Genomic DNA, 25,508 nt, shown 5'->3' with positions numbered 1-25,508 from the left:
CTCAGTTGAGATGTGCTGCCCAGCACAGCTGGACAGCTTGCCGCTGTATAATCCTGCTGACAGGGCGGAGGGGTGCGCGGTGTAGCAGGAATTGTATTTGGTTGGGCTGAAGGATACTCACTGCTCGTGCTTGTTGCCTTTGCTGTTGCTGTTTCTGCAGCTCCTGTTGCATGTCAAGTAGCGATTTGACAGACATACTCTGCTTGGGGAGACTGTTCCAGCCAGGGTGATTTCTGCTGCTGGTGCTGCTGAAGGGCTTTCATTATCTCCTGTTGCTGACGACACTGCTGCGACAGAGAATATTAATATTCACTCATTTTAAAACAAGTAGTGTTCACTGCTTCTCCTTTTGTGGCTCCCGTGGACAGAGGATGGATGGGGCTTGTGCATCGAGACTCGCCCAACTCTTTGAACAGGACCAGTTGGCAGAAATACGCCCGAGGAGTCTGAGCTGCGGCCGATTTTGCTCTCTAACCCACTCGGTCTCGCTTCTCATTGAGCGAGCTTTCCGTCTCGTCTTAATACCTCCTCATCAGCCTCAATATTTAAACTCAATTATATTCATGCGGAGCGCCTCGCGATCCTTGGGTAGGTTGAAGGGGCCACAGAAATGCAGCTGGTATTTGCTGACTGGAGCAGATGTCAATTTGAGAACAGAGCTGCCCATTAGCTTAGATACAGAGGAGAAAGTGCACATTCCGTTCGAGGCCTGTGCTGGTTGTTTGATCTCGGCCCGGTGAAAGGTGCAGCTAACAGCCCCGGCCATCCGGCGAGGGCGGGGTACAGGACGTGATTCTTGCTGTGAATTCTCCGCCTAGTGACCTCTGCGAGGTATGCTCGCATCGACACAGGCAGACCGACACACGCACAGACCCACACAGGGTTTGCAGGCTCACATTATAGACAGAGAGCTCCTGTCGCACTCTTACTGAGTCAGCCTGTTTGTGGGGGGGTGCGTGTGGGCCAGCAGAACCGACTAGTTCAGATGATCACCGCGCGAGACCTCACAATGGGACCCGAGGCAACATATCGCAACAAGAGAGTAGGATCATTGACATTCCTGCATCAGATTACCAAGAAATGAAAACTCAACAGCATTTTGGCCAGCTTCAGAAAACATTGCAGCCATTCTGTGCTCCAATCAGTAAAGCAATCGTGCAATCCACCCTGAGTCCCTTTAATTCCACCACCACCCGCTACCCTGGTGGCTCAGTGCCGAGATGCACAATACAAATCCCAAAGAGTTCCATTGTCCGCAAGTTGTGACAGTCAATACTCTGACCAGCTTCTCTGCACCAGGGATGTCGACAGGTGGCAGGAATTCTCCCCGCCCGGTATCCCAATAACAGATCAGGGCAAGAACTCTGCGGTTCAACGCTCGAGAAGAAACTGAATGGCTGGGCGAAGGGTCAGGCTCCAGCGAAGCCACATGATGCCGAACAGCCCGCCACAGACAAAAAGCCGAGCTCTTGGACAGGCGGCGAGCGACAGGGTGTGGCGCAGGTTTTAAGAGGGCCTAATCTTATCCGCCTTACCTCCTCCCTGCGCTGTCGTTCCCGCTCTTCCTCCAGCTTCTGGAGAGGTGGCCCAGAGTTGCACTGCTGCCCCCATGAGTTGGAAGATGGGATCTGATGAAGGAACAAACAGGTCAGTTCTCATCTTGCGCTAATTAGAGCGTTGACACATCTACAACACAGGGGCAGACTCCCCAACCCAATTGTTCTGAGCCAGCGACTATGTTTCTCCCCCACCTCACCCTATCAGCATATCCCCCTGTACTTTGCTCCTTCATGCTCATCTGACATCTATTTAAATACATCAAACCGATTTGCCCCAACAATTTGGTGGCACGGTGGTTAGCACTGCTGCATAACAGCGCCAGGAACCCGGGTTCTGCCCTTGCCGTGCCGCGTCCGGGCACGTTCTCCCAGCGTATCTGCGTGGGTTTCCTCCGGGTGCTCCGGCTTCCTCCCACAGTCCAAAGATGTACAAGTTAGGTGGATTGACCGTGCTAAAATTGTCCCTCAATGCCCAAAAGGTTAGGTGAGGTTAGAGAGATAGGGTATGGGAGTGGGCCTAGCTAGGGTGCTCTTTCGGAGGGTCAGTGTAGGCTCGATGGGCCAAGTAGCCTCCTTCTGCACTGCCATGATTCCTCGAGGTGGAGAATCCTACCTTCTCACCACTTGGCAGTGATGGACTGCCACCTGGCATTTCCAATTGGATTTAATGGCGACCACGTAGAAAACAGCCACGAATGCTGGTTTCAAGTGGGGAAGTTAAACCCGGAGGAATGGGGATGTCCCTAAACACAGAAGACTTATCGAACGTCAAGCTTTAAGACTGAGACGAGGAGGAATTTCTTCAGAGGGTGGGTGAATCAGTGGAACACATTCTCGCAGAAGGCTGTGGAGACCAGATCATTGAACATAGAACATAGAACAGTACAGCACAGAACAGGCCCTTCGGCCCTCAATGTTGTGCCGAGCCATGATCACCCTACTCAAACCCACATATCCGCCCTATACCCGTAACCCAACAACCCCCCCCCCTTAACCTTACATTTATTAGGACACTACGGGCAATTTAGCATGGCCAATCCACCTAACCCGCACATCTTTGGACTGTGGGAGGAAACCGGAGCACCCGGAGGAAACCCACGCACACACGGGGGAGGACGTGCAGACTCCACACAGACAGTAACCCAGCCGGGAATTGAACCTGGGACCCTGGAGCTGTGAAGCATTCATGCTAACCACCATGCTACCCTGCTGCCCTGAAGACTGAGTGCCTTTAAGACAGAGATAGATAGGTTCTTGATTAATAAGGGGATCAGGGGTTATGGGGAGAAGGCAGGAGAATGGGGATGAGAAAATATCAGCCATGATCAATGCCAGTCAACAAGGTCAACTCCGGAACACTTGGTTCAAAGTTTCAGACGAGCTTACAGAGGGAGGGTGGAAATGTGAGACACGTGGCCAGCGCTGCATTGGAACAGTCAAGTGCAGAGGTAACGGATTCACGAGCGAAGCTTTCAGCAGAAGAGCTGAGACTGGGGTGGAGACATTGCGGAGATGGGCAGTCTTAAAGAGATGGGGCAGCTGCAAGGGCCAAACGTGGCATAATCCCAGACTGTTGCCAGGGGGGAGAGCTGGAGTCAGGAGCTAGGGAACAGGGCTTGGAGCAGGATTGGAAAACAATTACTTCGGTCTCCCCAATATTCAGCTGGAGAAAAACCCTGCCCATCCAGTAGTGGATCAGCAGCTTTGATCATTTAGTAGAGGGAGATGAGAGAGGTGGTGATGAGGTAACTAGGTCTCTTCCGGAGCCCATTCTCACAGCTTACTGTGTCCGGCAGGAGTTTATGACATTTGCAAGTTTTGTGTCTTAACTCTATCCTTTCTCCACAACTTACACTGCACAATTATCAAATTCTGTGGAAGCTCATATCTCAGGACAGCTGCCAGGACCACAGGAGGAAGCTAAAGGCTTTGGCTGTAGGGAAGCTGGGATGACACTGCACTCTGTCTACCTTTCTGGAGAGGGCCGAAAGCGAGCGAGGGGGACGAAAGCGAGCGAGGGGTACGAAAGCGAGCGGGGGACGAAAGCGAGAGAGGGGGAAAGCAAGAGGGGGAAAAGCGAGAAAGGGGGAAAGCGAGAGGGGGAAAGCGAGAGGGGGAAAGCGAGAGGGGAAAGCAAGAGAAGGGGAAAGCAAGAGGGGGGAAAGCAAGAGGGGGGAAAGCAAGAGAGGGGCGAAAGTGAGGAGAAAATGAACGGGGAAAGCGAGAGAAAGAGAGCGAGAGAAAAAGAGCGAGAGAAAGAGAGCGAGAGAAAGAGAGCGAGAGAAAGAGAGCGAGAGAAAGAGAGCGAGAGAAAGAGAGCGAGAGAAAGAGAGCGAGAGAACGAGAGCGAGAGAACGAGAGCGAGAGAACGAGAGCGAGAGAACGAGAGCGAGAGAACGAGAGCGAGAGAACGAGAGCGAGAGAACGAGAGCGAGAGAACGAGAGCGAGAGAACGAGAGCGAGAGAACGAGAGCGAGAGAGCGAGAGAGAGAGAGAGCGAGAGCGAGAGAACGAGAGAACGAGAGCGAGAGAACGAGAGCGAGAGAACGAGAGCGAGAGAACGAGAGCGAGAGAACGAGAGCGAGAGAACGAGGGACAAAGCAAGAGAATGAGAGTGAGAGAAAGAGCGAGAAAGAGCGAGAGAGAAAGCGAGAGTGCGATAGAGAGAATGGCCATACAGTATAGGAGAGCTATGCTGTACTGGGAACTACGCCGTGAGTGCAATATCACTGTCACTAGGTTGAGGAAGGCCAGGCTCCTTCCATTTTAATAAAGTGCAGAGTCAGCAGGGTGACTTTAATTGTATCAGTCTGACAGGAGCCAAATGCAGGACTGTAATATCCAGTTGCACCAAGCTACAGAGACGCTGATGCGCGAGTGCTACCTTTATGTGTGCTAACTGCTGCTGCTGTAACCGCCTCAGGGCCTCCTGCTGCCTGTGTCTCAGCAGCTCCTGCTGCCGCTGAAGCTGCAGGTCCATCTCCTTGCGTTTGCGATCCTCCTCCTCGGCGAGCCTGCGCCTGGCCTCTTCCTCCAGCTGCCGCCGGCTCTCCTCTTCCTCCAGCCACCGTCGGGTCTCATCCTGCTGCCGACGGTCCTTCTCCTGGAACAACAAGGCGCGTCCGCGCGGAGTCGGTGAGAGGCACAGGCACAGGCACATTCACGGGTAAGCTGGACAAACAAGGAGCCAGCTCCAACCTCTGGGACGGGCGCTAGGAATGGGAACGCGGAGACGGAAAACACAAATGAAACTAACGGCGTTTCTGAAGAGGGCAGAGGGGTGGATTACAGAGCTGATGCTAGGGGCGAGATCGAGAAAGATCATTCCCTTTGGTGTTAATAACCAAAAGACCAGATTTAAAAATCAGTGGCAAAAAAGGAGGGGGCAGGGGGAGATGGGATTTCTTTTGCGCTCAGTTGTCGGGATCTGGAATGCATTACCCGAAAAGGTGGCACAAATTGAAGGTACTTCAGGAACTTGCAGCGCTCCGAACAAAAGTATGGAACTACTCATAATTACTCTCGCTGGGAGCTAGTATTGACACAACGGGTCGAACGGCCTCCTCCTCTGCCAGAGGTTTCCGTCATTCAATGAAGGCAAACGGCGTGTTTGAAGACGCGTCAAGTCACCTGCTTCCGGAGGATGTCCTCCATCTGCCGCCTTTCCTCCTCGTCCCGTCGCCTCATGGCCTCCTCTTGCCGCCGATCGTCCTCCTCTCTTTGGCGCCGGGCGGCCTCCTCCTGCTGCTCCCTCTGGAATCGGACCACCTCCTCCTGGAAGAGAACGGGCTGAGTCAGTTTTGGGCTGGCTCAGCGGATTAGCCCCTTTATCCAGAGACTGCGCTCTGGGTTCTGGGTTCCCCAGCCTCTCGGCTCTCTACCCCGTCAAGCCCCTTCAGGTTTCAGTAAGATCCAAAGAATTCAGGCCCCATTTACTCTGCCTTTCACCGAGCAATCCTCCCGTCCCAGGGACCAAACACACGAACCTCTGCTGTCCCGCCTCCATGGCAAATATATCCTTTCTTAAATATGGAGACGAGAACTGCACACAGCATTAGTTATAGAATCCCTACAGTGCAGGAGGCCATTCGGCCCATCGAATCTGCACCGACTCTTCGAAAGAACACCCTACCCAGGCCCATTTCCTCGCCCTATCCCCAGAACCCCATCTAACCTGCAGATCCCTGGACACTAAGGGGCAATCTAGCGCGGCCAATCCACCCTAAGCTGCATATCTTTGGACTGTGGGAGGAAACCCAAGCAGACACGGGGGAGAACGTTCAACGTCCACACAGACAGTCACCCGAGGCTGGAATCGAACCTGGGTCCCTGGCGCTGTGAGGCAGTAGTGCTAACCCACCGTGCCGCCGTGTCGCCCCGGTGTGGTCTCACCCAATCCCCGCACAATTGTAGGAAGACGCCTTCATTCGTGTACTCCAGAGCACTTGCATTAAAGGGAGTGCTCTGCCTTCCCAATTGTTAGCTGCAGCTGCAATGCTAACTTGCCCCGCACATCCCTGTCTCACTAGCCGCTGACATTAACCAGTTCACAGCTTTTACTGTACTTGCCCCGTCTTACCAAAGTGAATACCTCACATTCCACATCACATCGATGCCACACTCACTGAACCAGCTCCTGCCTGAAAAGGTGAAAACAAATCTACTAATCCGGAGAGCCGCTGGCCTATAGAAGAAACTATGTGAAACTCCCATGGGACACGGGAGCAGGTTTGCGTAATGAGTCGTACACGGGGGGAGGGGGAGGACATTACCTGCTTCCTCCTAGTCAGCTCGTCCTCATCCCTACGCTTGCGTTCTTCCTCTTGCCACCGGATTTCATCTTGCCGTTTCCGGTCATCCTCCTCCCTTTTGTTCCTGAGTTCTACGTCTCTTCGCTCCTGCTTTAGCTGAAATAGGAATGTTCCTGTTACGGCAACGGCGATCCGCAATGTACACTCCACCCACACAGCCTCTCCTGACACCGCGCCGGGTTGAAGGTTGGCCAAGTCTCTGCCACCGCTCCCGGACTGAGGGTTTGCGTAAATGGGGGTGGGGGGGAGGAGTTTGTGGGGGGGTGTCCCTTAACCGCAAAGATCTCACTGTGCCTTGCTCCGGAGTTGGACCTTATTGCCTGGTGCATACATCTTCCATGCCCACACCGAGACGAAAGCATTATACAGCTGTAATGTAGGCGCAGTCTCAGTAACATTATACAGCTGTAATGTAGGCGCAGTCTCAGTAACATTATACAGCTGTAATGTAGGCGCAGTCTCAGTAACATTATACAGCTGTAATGTAGGCGCAGTCTCAGTGACCTGTCACAATGTAGAAGCGGAGAATGGAGTGGGAGCAGTGGGGCAGAGGTGCCAGGTAATCCAGCGTGATGAAAACCAAACTACCTTAAACGCCAGCCTGGTTATTATTGTCTGAAACCTTGCAAATATTCCATTTTACTCGTGATCTTTTGACGTAACAATAGCTAGTGTTTGCAGTTTACTTTCAAGGTCAGTAAGAATGGTTCACGGTGGTTTAAACACAACAATCAGCTCCCTGAAAAACTCAACTGTAAAGTCGGCAGTTAACAGCCGAAGACCAGGAGGCCTCACATTCAACCCCCAGTCTCCAATGTGGGCACGAGGGATGCCACTGTTGGCCACTGTGCCACGGGGTTGAGCAGCGGTCGGTGGCTACCACTCTCGCTTCTTAGTCAGAAGGCGCAGAGTTCAGGCTTCACGCACAAGTTTCAGCACTGAGGGAAAGCCGCACTACCACAGCTGCAACCTTTCAGATTGGACATTAAACCGAGGTCCCACCTTCCTGATGGGGAGGATGTTAAAGATCCCGTGGCAACATTTTTGAAGAGCAGCAGAAATGTTGTCTATCCTCATTGTCCTGGGCCAATATTTATTCCTCAATCAACATCACAACAAGAATATCTGCTCATTATCCCCCTGCCCCGTGTGGGAGGGTGCCCCGTGTGGGAGGGTGCCCCGTGTGGGAGGGTGCCCCGTGTGGGAGGGTGCTCCGTGTGGGAGGGTGCTCCGTGTGGGAGGGTGCCCCGTGTGGGAGGGTGCCCCGTGTGAGAGGGTGCCCAGTGTGGGAGGGTGCCCAGTGGGAGGGTGCCCAGTGTGGGAGGGTGCCCAGTGTGGGAGGGTGCTGTCACACTGCCCCGTGTGGGAGGGTGCTGTCACACTGCCCCGTGTGGGAGGGTGCCTCGTGTGGGAGCGTGCTGTCACACTGCCCCGTGTGGGAGGGTGCTGTTACACTGCCCCGTGTGGGAGGGTGCCCCGTGTGGGAGGGTGCTGTTACACTGCCCCGTGTGGGAGGGTGCCCCGTGTGGGAGGGTGCTGTCACACTGCCCCGTGTGGGAGGGTGCTGTCACACTGCCCCGTGTGGGAGGGTGCCTCGTGTGGGAGCGTGCTGTTACACTGCCCCATGTGGGAGGGTGCTGTTACACTGCCCCGTGTGGGAGGGTGCCCCGTGTGGGAGGGTGCTGTCACGCTGCTCCCTGTGGGAGGGTGCCCCGTGTGGGAGGGTGCTGTCACGCTGCTCCCTGTGGGAGGGTACCCCGTGTGGGAGGGTGCTGTTACACTGCCCCCTGTGGGAGGGTACCCCGTGTGAGAGGGTGCTGTCACGCTGCCCCGTGTGGGAGGGTGCCCCGTGTGGGAGGGTACCCCGTGTGGGAGGGTGCCCCGTGTGGGAGGGTGCCCCGTGTGGGAGGGTGCTGTCACACTGCCCCGTGTGGGACGGTGCTGTCACACTGCCCCGTGTGGGACGGTGCTCCGTGTGGGAGGGTGCCCAGTGTGGGAGGGTGCCCCGTGTGGGAGGGTGCCCCGTGTGGGAGGGTGCCCCGTGTGGGAGGGTGCTCCGTGTGGGAGGGTGCCCAGTGTGGGAGGGTGCCCAGTGTGGGAGGGTACCCCGTGTGGGAGGGTACCCTGTGTGGGAGGGTACCCTGTGTGGGAGGGTACCCTGTGTGGGAGGGTGCTGTCACGCTGCTCCCTGTGGGAGGGTGCCCCGTGTGGGAGGGTGCCCAGTGTGGGAGGGTGCCCCGTGTGGGAGGGTGCCCCGTGTGGGAGGGTGCCCCGTGTGGGAGGGTGCCCCATGTGGGAGGGTGCCCCATGTGGGAGGGTGCCCCGTGTGGGAGGGTGCCCCATGTGGGAGGGTGCCCCATGTGGGAGGGTGCCCCATGTGGGAGGGTGCCCCATGTGGGAGGGTGCCCCATGTGGGAGGGTGCCCCATGTGGGAGGGTGCCCCATGTGGGAGGGTGCTGTCACACTGCCCCGTGTGGGAGGGTGCCCCGTGTGGGAGGGTGCTGTGCGTAAATTGGTGGCCACATTTCCTACATTACATTAGTGCTTCCACTTGGGGCAGCACGGTAGCATTGTGGTTAGCACAATTGCTTCACAGCTCCAGGGTCCCAGGTTCGATTCCCGGCTTGGGTCACTGTCTGTGCGGAGTCTGCACGTCCTCCCCGTGTCTGCGTGGGTTTCCTCCGGGTGCTCCGGTTTCCTCCCACAGTCCAAAGATGTGCGGGTTAGGGTGGATTGGCCATGCTAAATTGCCCTTAGTGTCCAAAATTGCCCATAGTGTTGGGTGGGGTTACTGGGTTATGGGGATAGGGTGGAGGTGTTGACCTTGGGTAGGGTGCTCTTTCAAAGAGCCGGTGCAGACTCGATGGGCCGATTGGCCTCCTTCTGCACTGTAAATTCTATGATTCTATGATTCACTGGGTGTAAAGTGCCTGGAGACATAGTTGTGGAAAAACAAAAGGCTCCCACATCTGATCACCAGCCAGTGAGCCTGGCTGGAAGAGCCCAGTGACAATGACTCAGCTTGGCCGTAATACTTTGCACGGTGAATGTGGGAACACGCACAAGGGACTGACACTAATCAGGTCGCGAGAGATGGTCGGCATGCCTGGATTGGAGGCCGAGGCCAGAGGCAAGTACTAACCCCAGGTATTTAGTCTCCTGTTTTCGTTGGAAAGACGGAGGTTGAGGGGGGGACCTGATTGAGGTCTACAAAATTATGAGAGGTATGGACAGGGTGGATAGCAACAAGCTTTTCCCAAGAGTGGGGGTGTCAGCTACAAGGGGTCACGATTTCAAGGTGAAAGGGGGAACGTTTAAGGGAGATGTGCGTGGAAAGTTTTTTACGCAGAGGGTGGTGGATGCCTGGAACGCTTTACCAGCGGAGGTGGTAGAGGCGGGCACGATAGCATCATTTAAGAGGCATCTAGACAGGTATATGAATGGGCGGGAACAGAGGGAAGTAGACCCTGGAAAATAGGAGACAGGTTTAGATAGAGGATCTGGATCGGCGCAGGCTGGGAGAGCCGAAGGGCCTGTTCCTGTGCTCTAATTTTCTTTGTTCTTTACAGAATACCTCCTATTAAGCTGGAGCCTGATCGAATAGTGATGGAAGATGGGGACATCAATTTTCCAAAGAAGGAAATCAGTGCAATGCTTTAACAGATCAGCTTCACCATGACTGAAGCAAACTAAGCCAGCACAGACACGAGCGGCGAGTGGCCCCTCCCCCTGATGTGCTGCAAGTTTCTAGTCAGCGATGAAAGTGGAGGATTTGGTACCATGGCGATATCACGGCCCATTTTGAAAGCCCACGTCACCTCATTGCACCTGGACGCCATGCCCACTGTGAACCTCTGGGGCTGGTTTAGCTCACAAGGCTAAATCGCTGGCTTATAAAGCAGACCAAGCAGGCCAGCAGCACGGTTCGATTCCCGTACCAGCCTCCCCGGACAGGCGCCGGAATGTGGCGACTAGGGGCTTTTCACAGTAACTTCATTGAAGCCTACTCGTGACAATAAGCGATTTTCATTTCATTTTTCATTTCAACCATTCCTCCCGCATTAAGGCAAAGCAAATCTATTCCGGCAACCATCAATAAAGCAGCATGATCTTACTTTTGTAGCTTTCTCTCGCTCTAGTTTTTGAATTTGTTCCAGCAGCGGACCCTGAGATGCTGAATCCCACAAGCTACCTGCTTCACACCCTGGAACAGAAAGTGCACGCTTTTCAAAACAGAACCCAGTCTTCAGTCTCCAAATCAACATTTATTTACTAAGCATCCCTCACGCCAGACTCGGACAGGTGGCCCAGACGCTTATTCTGTTCCTTCACTGGTGTGGGTCTGTCCTGAAACAGCCACAATCAATCGAGTGAGCCCAGCGGAACGGGATCCGTCTGCCATGGACTCGATTGCCATAAAAGAAATGAGCGGCAAAAAAAAAAAAAAAAGTTTGAACGTTGGCCACTTTGCAACAATGATCCGGGGCTTGACAAACATCAGCCACCTCTATGGGATACAACCCATAATATAAATCTCTTTTTCAATATAAAAAGCTTTGAATTTACCAACAAAAATCAACGGCCAAAAGCGCGCTCTTATCGCTGTCCCTGCCTGCTGCAAGGTGTGCAGCCCAGCAATAGTCCCTGTTCCGACAGGAAAGCAGCAGAGAAAGCCTGGCGTCATGTGAGAGTACCTTTAAGAAATGGGTGTTTATTACTGCAGTGATGTCAGAGAGCGGGTGGAGCTGCGACTGTGTCAGCTTTTTACTTTCGCGTTAGGCTTTTTGATGCAGGGTGGGTTTGGTTTCATTTTTAGTTTTGGAGAAGCTGCAGTCACAGCAGGATGTGTGTGAATCTCTGCAAGCTTATGAATGTCCACTTGCTGATTTCAACGTGGTAACTGTTCTCAGTAGTGAAGTTAAACCTGAGGTGCTTCTGTTAAAAGGTTTTGTTTCAAGTCTTATGGATGTTAAAAGGAAAGCTCAAGAATTACTTAGCGTTGTATTCTTTGGGGGTTGTATTTGAATTGATGGTTGCTAAGATGTTCACTATGTTCTAAAAAGGTTAACTTGTCATAGAAAAAACACTGTTTTGCTTTAAAAATACTTTTCCATTTCTGGGGTACCACACCTGTATAGTGGGCCGTGTGCTCCCCTTACCGCAATCTATTGAAAGTTGTGGGTCAGCTCCATGATACACTTGGGGTTCTCTAAACATTGGCCCATAACAAATTGGGGGCTCGAGGGGGATAAAAGTCTATCTATTGGATTGGCTTAGCGAACTTAAAGACAGTGAGGGGTGAGCATATTGTGGTTGTTTTTCAGGTGTGGTATTTTAGTTTAAGTGGGGAATGTGTTGTGTACAATGGCTCCTTCAGAGGCTCTGAAGTTTTTGGGGGTGGAGACGGTCACACGCAGTACCTTACAGACAGAGGCTAAAAGCAGACTTTTAGATGTGGCAAAAACATTGCAGTTAACATTACCTGACCAAATGCGAAAATATGAGGTGATTATGGCGGTGGCTAAGCATTTAAAGTTGCCTGAGATACAGTTTGACTCATTGGAAATGGCAAAAATTCAGTTACAAATTAAGCAAATGGAACATGAGAAAGAATTAAAGCAGCTTGAATACAAAAGAGGAAAAAGAGAGAAAAGAAAGGAAAACAGAAAGAATAGCCCCTGCAGAACAAAAAGAAAAAGGGAGATACAGATCAGGGAAAAAGATAAAGAGAGAGAGTTTGAACTTCAGAAAATGGCCATGAAACATGACAAGTCAGTTAAAATTGGCAGACGTAAAGGGAAACGTACAGTTGAATGATAGTGATGAGGATAGTGATCAACAGCGTCAAAGTCGCAGGCTTGGTGGGAATCTATTTAAATATGTCCAAGCATTGCCAAAGTTTGATGAGAAGGAGGTAGAAGCCTTTTTCATTTCATTTGAAACGGTAGGTAAACAAATGAAATGGCCACAGGACATGTTGGTATAACTGATCCAAACAAAGCTGATATGTAGGGCTAGTGAAGTGTTTGCCTCACTACTAGAGGAGGTATCTGGGATGTATTTGGGGAGCACGGTAGCACAAGTGGATAGCACTGTGGCTTCACAGCGCCAGGGTCCCAGGTTCGATTCCCCGCTGGGTCACTATCTGTGCGGAGTCTGCATGTTCTCCCCGTGTCTGCGTGGGTTTCCTCCGGGTACTCCGGTTTCCTCCCACAGTCCAAAGACATGCAGGTTAGGTGGATTGGCCATGATAAATTACCCTTAGTGACCAAAAAGGTTAGGAGGGGTTGTTGGGTTGTGGGGATTGGGTGGAAGTGGGGGTTTAAGTGGGTCGGTGCAGACTCGATGGGCCGAATGGCCTCCTTCTGCACTGCATGTTCTATGAGGAGGTGAAAAAATCCATCTTAGGTGCATATGAACTAGTGCCTGAAGCCTACAGACAAAGGTTTAGAAATTTAAGGAAAGAATTTGATCAAACATACATGGTGTTTGAAAGGCTCAAACAGAGTAATTCTGATCGGTGGATAAGGGCTTTGAAAATAGACCAAATGTATGAAGCTCTCAGAGAAATTATACTTTTGGAGGAGTTTAAAAATTCAATTCCTGATGTAGTGAGGACTCATGTGGAAGAGCAGAAGTTTAAAACTGTGAGGTTAGCAGCAGAAATGGCAGATGATTATGAATAAGTTCATAAATCAAAGCTTGGTTTCCGACATCAGTTTCAGCCGGTGAGGGATAGAAACTGGGGACATGAGAAATACTCAAGTGGTAACGGCAAAGGTGATCTGATGGGAGATAATAAGGAGAGCGTACGTCAGATTAAAAAAGAAATCCAGGATGATGGAAGAGACGTGAAAATTTTCAATGTTTTCACTGCGATAAATTGGCCATGTAAAGTCACAGTGTTGGTGGTTGAAGAAAAGCACTGGGAAGGCTGATGTGGTAAAACAGGATAAGACAGTGGGGTTTGATAAAGGAAAGCCCAAGTGAAGCGAAGGAGGTGCAAAAGATTGTACAGCCTGATCAAGAGGTGATTGATAAGAAGGTGCCATATGTCTTTAAAGAATTTACTTGTGTGGGTAAAGTTTACTCATGTGCATCAGGGGGAGCAGGTAAAGAAGTCGCAATTTTAAGAGATACGAGAGCGAGTCAATCTTTAATGGTAAGAGATGAGGAGTTATGTCGTTTGGGAAGAATATTGCCAGAAAAGGTGGTAATATATGGAATTCAGGGCGAGAGGAGTAGTGTTCCATTATATACGGTAAGCTTGAAAAGTCCAGTGATGAGTGGTGAAGTGGTAGCAGGAGTAATAGAGAAACTATCTTGTCCAGGAATACAGTTTATCTTGGCTAATGATACAGCTGGATCGCAGGTGGGAGTGATGCCTACTGTGGTTGATAAGCCAGTGGAAAATCTGACAACTGAAGTGTTGAAGGACGAATATCCAGGGATTTTTCGGGATTGTGTAGTAACAAGGTCGCAAAGTCACAGGTTAAGACAAGAGGAGAAATCAAAGAGTGAAGATGACGTTGAAGTGCAATTATCAGAAACTATTTTTGGTCAGATGGTTGAAAAAGAACAAGAACAGGTGGAGGATGAGGCGGATATTTTTAGTTCAGGAAAATTGGCAGCATTATAACAGCAAGATGTAGAAATAAAACGTATGTATCAGAAAGCATACACGGAAGAGGAATCTCAGTATATACCAGAGTGTTATTACCGTAAAAGTGATGTCTTGATGAGAAAATGGAGACATTTACATATGCAGGCGGATGAAAGGTGGGCAGAAGTTCGTCAAGTAGTATTGCCGGTAAGGTATAGAAAGGAAGTGTTGCGAGTTGCACATGAGGTACCAGTGGGAGGTCATTTGGGAATAAGGAAAACTCAAGCTAAAAATACAAAAACATTTTTAATGGCCTGGACGACATAAAGATGTAGTTAAATGTTGTCAATCATGTCACACATGTCAAGTGATAGGGAAACCTCAAGCAGTGATAAAACCAGTGCCCTTAATACCCATTCTAACATTTGAGGAACCTTTTACATGGGTCCTAATTGATTACGTAGGACCACTTCCTAAAACGATAAGTGGGAATCAATATCTTTTGACTATAATGGATGTGTCTACCAGGTTTCCAGAGGCCATTCCAGTACGTAATATTACAGCTAAAAAGATTGTGGAGGAGTTACTTAAATTCTTTATGAGATATGGACTACCCACAAAAATACAATCGGATCAAGGATCAAATTTTACCTCAAGGTTATTCGAAGAAGTTATGAAGAGCTTAGGAATAAAACAATTTAAATCAACTGCGTACCATCCAGAATTGCAGGGAGCATTAGAAAGGTGGTATCAGACATTAAAGACAATGTTGAGGGCTTATTGTCAAGATTATCCAGAGGATTGGGATAAAGGAATTCCATTCGTACTGTTTGCAATTAGGGATGCACCGAATGAGTCAACCAAATTCAGTCCTTTTGAACTAATTTTTGATCATGCGGTAAGAGGACCACTTAAATTGATTAAGGAAAAATTGGTGAGTGAGAAATCGGAAATTACATTATTGGATTACGTGTCAAATTTTAGGGAATCATTAAATAGAGCAGGGGAATTGGATAGACAACATTTAAAAGTTGCACAAAATGTGATGAAATGGGTAGCGGACAAGAAATCCAAAGTTTGTAGTTTTGCCAGTGGAGATAAAGTTTTAGTGTTGTTACCAGTCGTAGGTGAACCTTTAAAAGCTAGGTTTTGTGGACCTTATCAGATTGAAAGGAAATTAAGTGAGGTGAATTATGTGGTAAAATCACCAGATAGAAGGAAGACTCACCGAGTGGGTCATGTGAATATGCTTAAAAGGTACTTTGAAAGGGAAGGAGAGAAAAAGGAGGTTTTAATGATTCTAACTCAAAGTGACGAACCAAATCCAGATGACTGAATTTGACATACCTCAAATTAAATTGGAAAATGAGGATGTTCTTAAAAATTGGGATAAATTGTTGAGTTACCTTCCAGAGTTAGTGATATCACATGGACAAGTTGTTAAAGATAAATTGGGAAGTACTAAAATGGCTGTACATGATGTAGATGTGGGAAATGCTGTTCCAATCAAACAACATCCATACAGACTTAACCCTTTAAAATTGGCACAGGTTAACAAAGAGTTTGAGAGTATGCTTAAAAATGGCATAATTGAAGTGGGTTGCAGCCAATGGAGCTCACCCATAGTGATGGTACCTAAACCAGACGGTACCCAACAGTGTGTGGGGACTATAGAAAGGTTAATGCAGTTACAAGAGCAGACTCTTATCCTATCCCACGTTTGGAGGATTGCAGTGCGAAAGTGAGACAATCAGCTTTTATTTCCAAACTGGATTTACTTAAAGGTTACTGGCAGGTACCTTTATCCGAAAGGGCGAAGGAGATTTCAGCTTTTGTGACTCCAGATGATATATACCAATTCAAAGTTATGCCATTTGGCATGTAAAGCGCCCCAGCCATATTTCAATGGTTAACAAAGTCATTTCAGGATTACCCAATTGTACGGCATACATCGACGATCTGGTAATTTTCAGCCAGACATGGAAACAACATTTCAAACATCTGATGGAGTTATTCAATCGACTTCAGGAGGCTGGTTTGGTGATAAACCTAGCCAAAAGTGAATTTGGAAAAGCCCAAGTCACTTTCCTTGAGGAGTTTCTGATACCCTCGACACAAAGGGAAATAATGCGATTTCTTGGCATGAGTGGATTTGATCGAACATTTGTGAAAGGTTTTTGTAGCACTGATGGACTTGAAGAAATGTCAAAAATTTCAGTGGACAGCGGACTTTTAACAGGCATTTGATTGCCTGAAAGCTGTGATAACCAATGCTCCTGTGTTGGAGAATTACAAGGGACTCTGTGATCAGATTGAACTAAAGTATCTGACTTTAAAGAGAAATGCCGAGGCAGGGAGAAATGGACGGATCGTGCAGAGACCTTCTTGTTCAAAGAGATTGTCAATCGAGAAGGATTCCAGTTGGAGGAAGAGGAACAAAAAGAAATGGACTATGTTATTGTACCTGTTTGCGTGTGTTGTTTTTTTTAAATGAAAAAGTATATTTACTGCGTGCATTTCTTAAAGGATAGTGAAAAGGTGAAAAATGAAACCATCTTGAAGTAGTTGGTTTATTTTTTTTTTCTTGGGGGGGGGGGGTGTCATGTAAGAGTACCTTTAAGAAATGTGTGTGTATATAAGTATCTGTAGTGAGAGTAACTTTAAGAAATGGGTGTTTATTATTGCAGTGATGTCAGAGAGTGGGTGGAGCTGGGCTGTCTTTCAGCTTTTTACTTTCGCTTTAGGTTTTTTGATGCAGGGTGGGTTTGGTTTCATTTTAGTTTTGGAGATGCTGCAGTCACAGCAGGATGTGTGTGAATCTCTGCAAGTTTATGAATGTCCATTTGCAGATTTCAACGTGGTAACTGTTCTCAGTAGTGAAGTTAAACCTGAGGTGCTTCTGTTAAAGGTTTTGTTTCAAGTCTTATGGATGTTAAAAGGAAAGCTCAAGAATTACTTAGTGTTGTATTCTTTGGGAGTTGTATTTGAATTGATGGTTGCTAAGATGTTCACTGTATGTTTTAAAAAGGTTAACTTGAGTTCATAGAATAAACATTGTTTTGCTTTAAAAAATACTTTTCCATTTCTGCTGTACCACACCTGTAGAGTGGGCCGTGTGCACCCTATACCACAATCTGGTAAAAGCTCTGGATCAGGTGAACTCCATGATACACTTTGGGGTTCTCTAAACCCTGGCCCAAAACATTGGGAAGCAGAACGCTCTGTGATGGAATTCACTACAAACACACTGACGCAATATTGGTACACGCAATAGCCGACTGGCATCTATTCAACTATAAAGTCCACCACAATGCAAGTTGTGGAGCTTCGGCGTCGGATTCATTCCTCACCTGAGAGCTGTGAAGCCGACGTCGGGAGGTCCCAGAGAGACCCCGTTTCGGGCACTGACATAGATCGGTTGATGGCAGGGATCAGATTTTGCTCTGCACACCTGGGGGGACAAAAACGAGGGGAGATCTTCAGCGCTTCCCGAGATTTCCTTCAGGAATCAACAAGTGTAACAGCAGAGCCACAACAAAGCAAGTTTCTCCCCTTGTGATCAAATGGAGCGAACAATTCTTCCACCACCTATTCCTCTTCGCAGTATAAAATAACCCATTCAAGTAGCTCCCATTTTGTTGGATTTCTTGTGGACTATCGCCAAAGTGACTCCACCTCTGTAGGGGAGAAGTGCCGGGAGGTCGGAACAATATCACATCCAAGCCACGCTTGGGGGCATTCCCACTTTAAAATTAAAATCGACCCCTCTTTAATTCCCTGAGCTTGGGAGAGCCTTGAAAATGGACCATGAGAAATCTGAAGATTATACTGTATGTAAATATGACAGCTCTCCCCCCCCCCCCCCCCCCCCCCCCCCACCCACCCACAAGGACAGTTCACATGCATGAAATAAAGAGACAGTGGACTCACAGGCCCTGGCTAAAGCAGTGGCAACATGGTAACCGGGCAGCCACGGCCCAGTGGCTCGTCCCAGTAATGGTGACCATGACACCCATCATTGATTGCCATAAAAACCCATCTGGTGCACCGAGGTCTCCGTGAGGGAAGGAAATCGGCCGTCCTTACCCGACCTGCGACTCCAGACCCACAGCCTCTTAACTGTCCCTCGGAAAAGTCCTAGCAAGCCACTCCAAGCTGGGGCAATTAGGGATGGATAACAAGTGCTGGCTTTGCCCAGCGACGCCCATATCCCATGAAAAAATAAAAAGAATGCCAGGAGGCGCCGTCTCCAGCAGTGCCGGCAGAAATGCAATCTGAACACGATGGCACCAACGGTGTGGGCAGGTGACACTGGTACAAATCTGTGTCCAGACGCCAACAGAAGCACCAGTAGCCCAGTGACTAGCCTCCCACTCATTTCCCTTCCTCTTCCCTCGCGCAATTAACAAGGGAGAGGGAATAGGCCACTGGGCCCCTCGTGGTCAATCCGTGTCCAAACTCCACACACTCATTTTTACCCGATTGCCCCTCAATACCTTTGATCAACAAAAACTCAGCAGCCTCAGAAGCAAAGTGAACACAACTAGCATCAACTGCGTTTTTGCACAACAGAGTTCCAAACTTATGCGGGGCAAATTTCACTCCTGAAAGGACGGGTTTAAATGTTTACGGCGACGGACCCTGGTCCTCGACTCCCCAACCACTGGAAATATTTCCTCACCATCTACCTTCAGCTCCCCTCAACTTAAACTTTGATAAAATCGCCCCTTAATCTTTGAATTCCAGGGGATACAATCCTAATTAGAAATCCCAAGTGGCCACAAAGCACCTAACAGCTTCATGCCTCAATTCTTACCGTAGCCGCCTCCTCCTCCCACCCCAGCAAGTTCTCGCTCGGATGATGATCAGGCGGAACTGTGGTACCAGTTGCTGTCTGTCAGTCACTGCCCTCGTTCAGCAAACTGTTCACGACAGTCCACTGACAGGGGGAGAAAGGGAAGGAATCCTTAGGTCAAAACTGGGACAGGAACTTCCAGTCTCTTCCAAATCTGCCAATTTTGCAATGACGGATTACGCACACAAGCAGCAGTTTAGAGGTTATCGGTTGACATGCGGATCCCTGCAATGGTGCAGCAAACGTATTCTACCTTTCATTTAATCCTGCTCTTGTTGAAATGTGAAGAGAACAGTCGCTGTAGTTATCAGTACATAGAAGGGGGTAAACGTCAATACCTTGATTTGAGGGCCTGGATCTGCTGCAGGAACAACACGAGTTGCTGCTGTTGTTGGGGTGTCATGTTTGCTTTCTGCTGCAGTGCACACTGCACAAGCTGCTGCCGGCTACAAAAAAAAAAAGGACGGGGGAAACGTTACAACTTTGCCTTCCTTGGCTCCTCAAAGTCTCCATCTTTGCACACCCGTGAACGGGGGTGGCTGCCCTGCCTCCCCGGACCTCCTTACCACCCGTGGGGCACAAACCGTCATGGCACGGTCAAGCGTCAACAGCGAGGTGCGGAGTAACGCCACAGCACTAAATCGGGAGTCTCCGTTGGAAGGCAGGGAAGTTTCGCAAACTGAAAGTGATGGAATGTTCTTCTGACAAAGGGGGATTTACTACCGTTAACAAGAACGTCTTATATCACACCCGTGGTCCCCAGGTCCAAATCACTGCTTCTCTCCGACTCTCAAAATAAATTCTCTCAGCACAAATTATTCTTCACACCAAGTGCTGAGCACTGGGAGCAGAAGATTTGAGCTGCCTTTTCTCTTTAATATATTCAAGGGGAGTGGCGTTGAACGACTACGGCCGATTATTCAGCCAGATTCCCCCCCTTAGGCAAGGAGACAAATAACCAATCGTATTGCGTGCCGTGTTGGTGTCCTTATCAGAGGACGGATGTTCTTGCTGTTGAGGGAGTGCAGCAAATGTTTACCCGGCTGATTCCTGGGCTGCCATATGAGGAGAGACTAAGTCGGTTAGGATTATATTGATTGGAGTTTAGAAGAGCGAGATCTCACAGAAACTTACAAACTTCTATGAGGATTAGACAGGGTAGATTCAGAAAGAATGTTCCCGATGGTGGGGGAGTCCAGAACTAGGGGTCATAGTTCGAGGATAAGGGGTAAACCTTTTAGGACTGAGGTGAGGAGAAATTTCTTCACCCAGAGAGGGGTGAATCTGTGGAATTCGCTACCGCAGAAAGTAGTTGAGGCCAAAACGTTCTGTGATTTCAGGAAGGAATTAGATAGAGCTCTTGGGGCTAAAGGGATCAGGGATATGGGGGGGAAGGCAGGATCAGGGTATTGAACTTGATGATCAGCCATGATCCGAATGAATGGCAGAGCAGGCTCGAAGGGCCGAATGGCCTCCTCCTGCTTCTATTTTCTCTGTATGTTTCCATGCATCTACCTGATCTAGCAAAGGCAGCTGAAAATCTAACAGCCAAATCAGAAAATGCTTCGCATACGCAGCACCTTCTGACCATAGCTCTACACCTGAACTACTAGAACATAGAACAGTACAGCACAGAACAGGCCCTTCAGCCCTCGATGTTGTGCCGAGCCATGATCACCCTACTCATACCCACGTATCCACCCTATACCGTAACCCAACAACCCCCCCCCCACCCTTAACCTTACTTTTTAGGACACTACGGGCAATTTAGCATGGCCAATCCACCTAACCCGCACATCTTTGGACTGTGGGAGGAAACCCACGCACCCACCTCTTTTCTTTGCACGTGCTGGCGGATCAATCACTAACTTCGGAAGAACGTTCACAGGAGGAGTGTTATGCTGCGGGGTGCACAATTGTTGCAAATCAACAGAGGAACCTGGGGTTGAGAACCAGGCCAAACTGCTGAGATTACCACCAACATACGGGCCAGAATGAATCTAGACTCTGGTGACGGCAGGCCTGCCCAGCACCCCAACACCACTGCCTGCCCGTTTCGTACACATGAAGTAACCTCGTCGACCACCAGAATGACTAGATTGGGGAAAACCAAGGAACTGTGCTAGAGCAGAAGGGAGAGTGCTTCGCAACGGGTAAGGCGGACCGGTTTGCTCTGTTTAAGCCCATAATGTCCGTTAATCTGAGTTGGTAATGGCAGCCCGGCGTGGAATAAAGGAGTTCCTCCCCCCAGTACGAACACCATTCATCATCCTGACCAGCACAAAAGATTCAGGTTGGATTGAAGACTGCGGAGAAGCCAGCACGATTCAACGACAGTGGGGAGAAACGGGGCGTCACCTGGTGGGCCGCAAAACGGGCAGAACAAGCGCAGCATTTGAAATGGTGGCCCATGCCAGGTTAAGCTCCGTATGGACCAGGGGTCAACAAATAATCACTCTGTACTGTATGCACAGCTCAGAACTCACAGCAGAGTACCGGCCTCAATTGGCCATTCTTAGGTTGACGTAATATTTTAATGCAAACGGTTGACATGGCTTGATGCACAACGCTGGGGTTGGGCGGTGAGAGAGGGGGAAGAGTGAATGGGTAATACAAGTGGATAGCACTGTGGCTTCACAGCGCCAGGGTCCCAGGTTCGATCCTCCGCTGGGTCACTGTCTGTGCAGAGTCTGCACATTCTCCCAGTGTCTGCGTGGGTTTCCTCGGCTGCTCCAGTTTCCTCCCACGATAAATTGCCCTCAGTGACCAAAAAGGTTAGATGGGGTTACTGGGTTACAGGAATAGGGTGGAAGTGAGGGCTTAAGTGGGTCGGTGCAGACTTGATGGGCCGAATGGCCTCCTTCTGCACTGTATGTTCTAATAAAAGCTATTATGCCGGTCTGGGAGTGCCTGACAGCCTGTCGTGCCCAGGATAGCTGCTTACCTGTTTATGAGCTGTACAAATTGCTGGTACTGTAGCTGATGGTACAGGGCAGCTGCCAACTCCCGCTGCTTTTTCAGTCTCCCCTGGTCCATATCGCCCTACCAAGAGCAAACAAACTCCATTTGAAAAAAATAAAATCCGATTTCTCCGCCATTGGAATCAACATGTGCTTTCTGTAAACCCAATTCTGCAAATAGACTGCTTGATCACCTTTACATTTAGGTTTTTTTTTAAAAACCACAGGCAAATATTTGTACTGGTTAGTCTTGTGAGACACCTGTGAAATGCAGATAGGGAGAAAAAATAATATGGAAAAAAAAAAAGGCCAGACAATATTAAACGCTGAAACTTTTCTTTTTTTTTTAAATTAAAAATAACAGATTTGATTTGAAACTAATTGGCGAAACGCCCACTTACTGGCCAATTGGGAGTGGTGATGGGCGGGAGTCATCATGTAAGCTCACTTTGTGAGGTCTAATGGTGGGGGGAGAGAGTGCGATGGATTGGAGTCGGGTGGCTCCAAGCTAGGGTGCTGTCCAGGCATGGCCCACCAGAGGCACACGCCTCACCCAGTCGCCAGGCCCTCGCGGGAGCAATTGAAGGGAACTGGTGCGATTTGCGCATCGTGCTCTTCGGGAAAGAAAAGGAAAAAAAAACGAGGATGCATCTGCGCTTTTAGTTTCGAGTCTCAGGTTAACACAGCCTGTCACATAACTGACGTCTAATTTTTCACAGCCAACGTGCGCCTCCTACCTGCTGACACAAAGTAGCATTTTCAGCAGGGCTGTGAGGAGACCACAATTCCACTTGTCCGTTCTCTTGGTTGCTTGGTTGGTGGTTTACAGAATAAGGGACAAGCTGTTAAGAAAGGGAGGATAAGGAACCCCAAAAAAAAAATTTATTCTCAACTTAACTCCTAATGCAAAGAATGCAACGGTCAAGTGGCAACCTAGAAAACAATCACCTACTCAAGAGTGGATGCAATGCGAGGGTGGTTAAAATGATGACGATGATAGCGCAGGCTATATGACTGCATTACCGCAGCACTGGTCTGGATGGAGGGTTGCCCCATTTCTCCCTGGGAGGTGGTTACCATTTGCCACACACTCGCCAAGGAGAGGGTGGGGGGGGGAACGATGAAGGAGGAATAAAATGAGAGGACATCGCATTACAAACTCGCACCCAGCTCAAAAGCACCACCGTACAATCGGGACTACACTTAAAAACAAAACACGTCATTGGCTGTAAAGCATTTTGAGGCGCCCGGAGTCTATGAAAAGTGCTACGTAAATGGAATTCTTTTCCGCACAGGGCAGCCAGCAGCTTGAGCGGAGGGTGGAATGCCCGATTCAAAAGAACGAGGGTGGGAGAAAAGGGGCAGAAGCTCAAAAGAAAAAATGGCACGGATTAAGACGGTCAATTTACTCACTAACATTCAGCTGGCCATATTACCAACTGATTTTTGAAACATCTACGTTCCAATCCAGCCTTTGTCAATAAGGCTCGAGAACAAGTGGTTCTGAAACCTGACGCCCGCTGTACACGTTTGGCCGTAACTTCAGCATTGAAGCGTAAATTGTGTCCAAACTAGAGCCCCAATCTGAGCCAAGGAATGGCTCCACAAATTAACAGTACAATTGTTATTAAAATGAGAAAGGAAAAGCAGAGGAGCCGGCATTACATCTTCCCTTAAATCAGGTCGATAAAACGTGCTGACGAGGGTGATTCCTCGCCCACCACCCGCCCCAGAATTAGCCCCAATCAAATTCGTGGCCATCCCCCCCCACCCCCACAGAATCCCCATCTCCTGCTCCAGTGGCACTGCAGATTGCAGACCCGCTGTCGACTCGCTTCCTTTGCTCCTACCCAGGGGGAAACAAACAATCTCTTTAAACAGAGGGGGAAATGACAACATCTGCGTATGCAGCGCTGGTGCCAGTCAAACTAGAAACCACCGCATTCTGGAGGCCTGTTTCCGTATTTAAAGGAAGCTTCATTCGTAGCTGGCACAGTGTTTGCAGAACTGTAACGGCGCAGGGGGGAGGCCATTTGGCCCATCGTGTCTGCACCGGATCTTGCATCAGGGTGCAGAACGCTACAGGGTCAGAGATTGCGAGTTCAAGCCTGCGCTCGTCGCTTCTCTTGATGCCAGCTGCTTCCCGAGGAGACTGCAGTGTCACCTGGGAAGTGGTTAGGGGCTGCTGGTCGACTACCATCGCACCTCTCCCGATCCCCAGTCCGCAAGCTGGCTGTTCATCACCACAGCATTCAGGGGTTTGGGAGCTCGATCTAAGAATGTCAGCAAGGTGACCTGTGGCCGGCACCAGGACTGCACCCACCGCGAGAGGCACGTGGGCATGACAACGGGCAGCAAACGGGTCAGAAAGGGCACATGGAAGACTTGACTCAATTTAAGGCAGCGAAGGAAGCTCTCCTCTCCCTTTAGCTGGGCAGCACGGCAACCTTTCTAGAACATGTGTGACGGCATGCATGCAAAACCTAGAGTGTGTGCACGAGACATGCAGGACGCATCAAAAGTAAAGTACAAAAAGGGATGAACTGCAGACATGTGAATAAGCTCACTGCACCCGTACATTGCCCCCCACCCCCTGCACACACACACACACACACACACACACACACACACACACACACACACACACACCCGCACACACCCAAGGAGCATCTAAACCTCAAGGTTAATGCTTACTTACCAGCAAAGGTGGTGGAGAGGGTCCAGGAGCGAAAGGCACTCTTCCCCACATTTTAATCACATCTCCCAGGGGTTGGAAGCCCTCATCGCAGCCTCGCTTGACCAGTAGGGACATGGGGAAATATCCAGCTTGGAACCAGTCGGCCATTTCCTGCGTTGTGAACGGACCTGAGAGAAAAAATCAACATGAGGTTGTTCTCTGCTTCTCCGACTGCTTAACTGGTTCCATAAAAATGTCAACAGGCAATGAAAGCCACCCCTGCCCCAAACCCCCCTCGAGCCTGCTCTGCCGTTCGGCTGGACCACCATTTCCCTGTACCTAAATTCCATTTACTGGTCCAGTTGCAAGTTCTCCAATACATATACCTGCCCATCCAAGTCTTGAAAATTTCTCATGCCCCCCCCCCCCCCCATATCCTTGAGGTAAACGGCCAACTCCGCTCACCAGCTGTCATTACACATGATTTCCCAGGCATTATTTTTTGTTAAGTGCGACCATGCCGAACTTTCTCTTCCTACCTCGTTCCAGAAGGTTTGTCAAATATGGGGAGACCACGGCTGTCCTGGGTGAGGTGGGTACACTCGGGACAGGGTGGGTACATTCAGGACAGGCCGGGATTTGGGCAGCTGACACTGTGGTCTGTGCAGTATAGTGCTAAATCAAATGACTCAAAACCACTCGCAGCAGGGAAATGCTTCGCCGTCAACCACACGTCCGCTCAGCTTACCTTGGATCTCTCCCTGCGGATCCTTGTAGAACCATTTCATGGCTGCCTCGTGCGAGAGGGGTAAGGCAGCAGCAGCTCGGCTCCTCTGATCCTGCATCATCTCCACAAACCGCTCGTCGTCCAGCGAGTTGTCGTGCAGCGACGCCACCATCTTCTCCGCCTCCTGCCGCACAGAAACCACAGGGTGGGGAAAGGAACGCGGCAAGTCACGTCACGGGGGCCGCTGGAACGCGGGCACGGCCGTACGAGGGCCACGTTTTCCGTTTAAAATCAGGGCCCAACTGCCAAGGAGCGA

At 49.7% G+C, this 25,508-nt stretch overlaps 2 protein-coding genes across 2 annotated transcripts in view; both read right to left on the bottom strand.

The window, feature by feature from the left end:
• The window catches only part of LOC119958339, a 45,381-nt gene extending 42,628 nt beyond the window's left edge, over positions 1 to 2,753 (bottom strand). The window contains exon 1 of the mRNA XM_038786781.1: positions 2,719 to 2,753. The gene's annotated coding sequence lies outside the window, so the exon portion shown is untranslated. The remainder of the gene's footprint in view (positions 1 to 2,718) is intronic.
• LOC119958295 (GRB10-interacting GYF protein 2-like) overlaps positions 1 to 25,508 on the bottom strand; it is a 120,155-nt gene that overhangs the window by 1,208 nt on the left and 93,439 nt on the right. The window contains 13 exon segments of the mRNA XM_038786729.1: positions 122 to 229; positions 231 to 287; positions 1,536 to 1,628; positions 4,444 to 4,662; positions 5,190 to 5,333; positions 6,332 to 6,466; positions 10,486 to 10,574; positions 17,324 to 17,424; positions 19,167 to 19,274; positions 21,773 to 21,870; positions 22,526 to 22,630; positions 24,487 to 24,653; positions 25,214 to 25,376. Of these exon segments, the coding sequence (XP_038642657.1) occupies positions 122 to 229; positions 231 to 287; positions 1,536 to 1,628; positions 4,444 to 4,662; positions 5,190 to 5,333; positions 6,332 to 6,466; positions 10,486 to 10,574; positions 17,324 to 17,424; positions 19,167 to 19,274; positions 21,773 to 21,870; positions 22,526 to 22,630; positions 24,487 to 24,653; positions 25,214 to 25,376 (1,587 nt within the window).

Source organism: Scyliorhinus canicula, chromosome 29 (genome assembly GCF_902713615.1).
Source record: "Scyliorhinus canicula chromosome 29, sScyCan1.1, whole genome shotgun sequence".
In the NCBI taxonomy this organism is placed as follows: domain Eukaryota; kingdom Metazoa; phylum Chordata; class Chondrichthyes; order Carcharhiniformes; family Scyliorhinidae; genus Scyliorhinus; species Scyliorhinus canicula.
Note: the sequence above shows the minus strand (reverse complement) of the source record. Positions and strands in the feature narration are given on the sequence as shown.